Consider the following 537-nt stretch of genomic DNA (forward strand, 5'->3'; position numbering starts at 1 on the left):
CTCCAGCGAGCGACGCGAGACCAGCAGCAGCTGCAGCAGCAACAGCAGCAGCAACAATAGCAGCAGCAGCAGCAACGAAAGCAGCAGCAGCAATCCCACTGCACACTCGTTGATGTCTTCCAATTGAAACGGCGCTCTGGCTGAACCCAGCTGCTGCAGGTGGGTCAAGACAGCAGCAGCAACAGCAGCAGCAGCAGCAGCAACAACAGCAGCAGCAGCAGTGACAACGACGGCAGCAGCAGCAGCAGCAACAACTGCAGCTACAACAACAGCAATAACAACGACAGCAGCTGCCACACCACTTCCTCCTATCCCGGTGCCGACACTGCTGCAGGGGCCCAGTTGCAGCAGCAGCAGCAGCAGCAGCAGCAGCGACAGCAGCAACACGGCAGCAGGTTGCACGCACAGTCGTGAGCAGAAGCAGCAGCAGCAGCAGCAGCAAGCAGCAAACAACAAGCAGCAGCTTGTACTGCTGCTTGAGGAGTCCTTGAGGGGGGCCAGCGTCGCGGCTGTTGCTGCTGCTGTTTGTCTGTGTGC

The 537-nt window shown here is 59.4% G+C and overlaps 1 protein-coding gene across 1 annotated transcript in view; it reads left to right on the forward strand.

Moving 5' to 3' along the window:
• Positions 1 to 537, forward strand: part of EMH_0031830 (uncharacterized protein) — a gene marked incomplete at both ends in the record, with an annotated part of 10325 nt that overhangs the window by 3418 nt on the left and 6370 nt on the right. Inside the window, one exon of the mRNA XM_013494570.1 lies at positions 160 to 410. Coding sequence (XP_013350024.1) covers positions 160 to 410 — 251 coding nt within the window. The remainder of the gene's footprint in view (positions 1 to 159; positions 411 to 537) is intronic.

This window comes from Eimeria mitis, genomic scaffold, assembly GCF_000499745.2.
Source record: "Eimeria mitis Houghton genomic scaffold, Emh_scaff1204, whole genome shotgun sequence".
Classification (NCBI taxonomy): domain Eukaryota; phylum Apicomplexa; class Conoidasida; order Eucoccidiorida; family Eimeriidae; genus Eimeria; species Eimeria mitis.